Source organism: Apaloderma vittatum, unplaced genomic scaffold (genome assembly GCF_000703405.1).
Source record: "Apaloderma vittatum isolate BGI_N311 unplaced genomic scaffold, ASM70340v1 scaffold45390, whole genome shotgun sequence".
Lineage (NCBI taxonomy): Eukaryota > Metazoa > Chordata > Aves > Trogoniformes > Trogonidae > Apaloderma > Apaloderma vittatum.
In genome coordinates this window covers 924-4,829 of record NW_009697122.1, presented here as the reverse complement: position 1 = coordinate 4,829, position 3,906 = coordinate 924, and the positions used below count along the sequence as shown (strand labels likewise).

Genomic DNA, 3,906 nt, shown 5'->3' with positions numbered 1-3,906 from the left:
ACTGCTGCCACAGAGCACGATTTCATTATTCCCTTTAAATTCTGAGATTTTCATAAGCTCAAATATGGGGATATGATTACTCCTTTACAAAATCTGTGACTAAAAGAAGAGCCTTTCAGAATAATTCCTTAGCTCTACTGAGGGACAAAAAAGGATAGTTGCTGAAAATGTACTTTTTAAAAATCTCTGTAAACATTATGCATGGTGTTTTAATAACAATATAGCTTTTGCTTTTAGACCTTGCAGAACTAAGAGCTCTTTAAAAAAGGGAAGGTTTTAGAAAGAACTTTTTGTACCTTTAATTATTGCATCATGTTAATTATTGCACCATGAGTTCACAAAACCTGAGAATTAAGTCCCCACATACTTGGCATGCTATTAAATGCCATTTTAAAAGTAAACAGAGTATTTCAAAAGTTACAGCCAAAGAAAGTATCATTAGCAAAAATAAGAGTCTAAATGTCATTATGAGAAATGTTGGCTAATCCTATTAAGAAGTTTAGGTATAGAAATCTGGTGTTTTTTTAAAATACTACTGAAAAACTTTAACATGGAGCTTGGAAGAATTCTAAAAAATAATGAATGCTTATTTTATGAATTAGGTTAACAATACACTCCAGCATACTTTGTTCAACACATTTAATTCCTTGTTGCTCAATGCATTTATTCTTTTGCTAATTACAGCAGGTGGATCAGGTACAGTTTTCGAGTTAACGTCTCTATGCTTGTAACTTCATTTACAGTAAAGATGACGAACCACCACATTCACACTCCAAGATGAGTTCTTTAATGATGGCCAGCACCAGAGGACTCTGAAACAAAGACATGATTTAGACTGTTCAAACAGTAAAGCAGATTAATTCAAGGAATGCAGTTCAGAACCTAGAACAGACAGCTGTATTTACATCAGAGCACAAGAACTGGCAGATTTAACTGCCCTGTCAAATAAAACAAACTCCTCAAACTATGTACGTAAACATGGCCAAGTTTTAAAGCACTATTATAAGCAAACATCCATTCTCCCTAGTATGGCTCTTTCTAAATTAAAGTTTATTTATGCTAATATCCTTAAGTCTGCTGGGCAGCATTCTCACTAACTACACATTTAAAAATGTAAATTAAATTCCAATGTGATACCAAAAGAAACTGTCCATAAACATGCATATACTTCATAAAACATAAAAAAATACAAACTCACAAGTTTAAACTTCTCAGTTTGATAACTAAAATAGCTGCTACTCTTGAGATCATGCTTATTTAATTAATCCTATTAAATATTTTTTACTGTTGTTTAAAAGAATTCATCTCATCCCAGTCAGGGCATATAATGTTCATTTTACTCCTAAAACCTATGCAAAGGACAATTTCAGAGAGAGATATCACCTGTGCTGATTCACAGATGTTTCTAGGTTATAAAACCATCAATACAAGAAAAACTACATATTTTGAAGTAGTCTTCAAATATTTTTTAAATCTGTAACAAACCCCAACCTTACATAAAATATTCTAAACTAATTTTTACTGCACTCATTTAAAAAATACAACAAGATATTAGATATTTAATACTTACTATCTGCCACTGCTTTTTTTCCTGGAAAAAAAAAAGAAAGAAGATGAACAATGACAAAAATATATTTATTTTCCAGATAAGTACTTAGGATTTGCTAATTTATCTTGAACAAGACTTAACAAGTGTACCACATGTACTTTCCATGGTACATGTAAGTGTTATACTGAGTTTTAAAAAGATGTTTGTTTTTTATTAACAAAGTCTACCATGAATTTATACATTGTAGCCATCAAGACTCCTACTGTAATTCTGACGAAACATATACAGAATGGTTCTATTTGACAAAATATATGGAGATATATACACACAACATGTAAACATGTAAACTGAAGTGATAAGAATAGAGTTTGTTTTAAAATTTCACATTTCCATTGTAATTTTTCTCCTTAAGTATTGATTCACAGTGGTCAGACAAAAATAGATGGAAAAAATTCATAAGGAAAATGGTCATAAGAGGTTCTGCAATCTCCACCCTTGGGAAATATTCATCTGAATTATGAGTAAGGCTCTGAGCAACCTTTTCTAACCTCCATTAACTACTTTAAGCAGTGGTTTGGACCAAGTGAGCTGAAGAAGTCTCTTCCAACCTAAGTTATTCTACAACGCGCTCATCTATAGATACATGTGAAACTGTTCCCCGAAGTGCAGAAAGGGCTATAGCTATTAAAAGCTATATTCCCTTTAAAATAATGCTTAGCATACAGTTGTCCCATATCAAGGTTTTGGCCCTCAAAATCCTACACTACCACATCATTACCTAAATCATAAATGAAAATTAAAGTAGCGTGACATGAACCCAAACTTGAAAGAGTCTGCCAACTCTGAATTCTTGAAATTAAAAAGTTAAAGCAAAAGGTAGACTAATTTTTTCCCTCTCTGTTTAATTACTTGTATTTACTTAAGCTTGTATGTTAGTGTAACAGTTTTGGACATGTTACAAGTTGTTTGAGCAAAGCTAGAGAAATGTTGAGGTAACATCACTCAGCTGTTCCCACAGTGAAGGGTTCCGTTCCCTGCCAAGTTTGTCTACAGTTGATAATATTTCACTGTTCATGAGAGCTAGTAAAGGCTTTGATTTGGAACTTTTTTCATCATAACCTAAATTGAAGAACAGGGCCTTTAAGATACCATAATCTGTTGTACCCTTCTGCTTTGAGGGACCTGGCCCACTCCATGTTTTTCTGTTAGACGCTCTGTTTCTTCCTCTGAGAAATTCATCCAGTATGACCAAGTAGAAAACACACAATTAAAGTTCACTTTTTAAGGTCTATCAGCCCAAAATAAACTATGTGCTTTAACTTTCAGAAGTTCACATGGGAAAATCTTTTTAAAACTATGTTTTTTTGCAGATCTTGAGCAAAAACTCAAAAATACAAGGATTCTAAAAAAATCTCTAACCAAAGCAAGTTCTACTTTAGAAAAGTTTAAATTCCCCTTCAGGACAAATCTACAGGAGAAGCCTCTGGCTACATGTTCCAAGTTAGATCTGTGTTTTTAAAACCAATTCCTACATTACCTATTCTTCATAGCGTAGGCACAGTTACACTGGTATATAGGTATTTTTATTAGTATAACCTTCTACACTGAGCATGTCAAAACTTCTAAATTTTCTGTGGCAAAGACCTGGCCTTAAGCAAGAGTGTTCATTTCTCATTTGCTGGATATGTTCAATGACTGATTTCTAACGGTTAAGAGTATTTTCATCTATGAACCTTATCTATGAAGTAACAGCTGGTGAAGACTATACTTACCACCATATGAAATTTTGTAATAGACGTAAGCTGTTAATGCTACACCAACCCATATTTCTTGATACACAGTAGTGAAGTAGAATTTCATGGCTCTCAATGACTTTGGAATCATGGTCTGCATCATCTGAAAATTATAAGAAGTTTTGCAATGGCGAGTTTTGCAACTGTATTCTCACCTGCTACATTTTTAACATATATATACACTCACATCATATATTTATACATGCACTCCTGATATGTACCAGCAGTTAAAAAAAATCCCCAAACATGCAAAAGTATTTATTTCAGAGCAAAGCAATGAAAATTCAAGAGGTAAGGTTTCAATTTATAGGATAAGAGAATAAAAACCAATAAATTACAGCTTATGAAAAGGTTCAAAGATGACTCAATAGAGCATTTACAGAGTAGCAGTAGCTACTATCAGTGACAGCTTTTTATAATGTTTCTAGATTCTTTCAGGAGGAAAACCTTGTTCTAGACAAACTAGAGAGGCTCCTTCCTTGTGCTACCAAGTTAGCTTCCCTCCCCTAGTGCTAAGATGTCTCTTCCAACATGTACTCAAAATAGCAAAAGAAATTAGATTAT

General features: G+C 33.1%; 1 protein-coding gene across 1 annotated transcript; it reads right to left on the bottom strand.

Annotated features, from left to right (window-relative positions):
• Positions 1-786: 786 nt before the first annotated feature.
• On the bottom strand, positions 787-3,445 carry LOC104269708 (chromosome unknown open reading frame, human C14orf2). The gene is made up of 3 exons (XM_009877123.1): positions 3,322-3,445; positions 1,571-1,591; positions 787-812 (listed from the first exon to the last, which is right to left on the bottom strand). Exons 1-3 carry the CDS (start codon positions 3,443-3,445, stop codon positions 787-789), a joined length of 171 nt encoding a protein of 56 aa, XP_009875425.1.
• Between the last annotated feature and the right edge of the window lie 461 nt (positions 3,446-3,906).

Bases quoted from the DNA above. Each gene is read 5' to 3' on its own strand.
- LOC104269708 (XM_009877123.1), bottom strand. From the start codon at position 3,445: ATGATGCAGACCATGATTCCAAAGTCATTGAGAGCCATGAAATTCTAC. The intron at 1,592-3,321 runs GTAAGTATAGTC...TTTTTTTTCCAG, and splicing joins TTACAAAATTTCATATGGTG to GAAAAAAAGCAGTGGCAGAT. The intron at 813-1,570 runs GTAAGTATTAAA...TCTTTGTTTCAG, and splicing joins AAAAAAAGCAGTGGCAGATA to AGTCCTCTGGTGCTGGCCAT.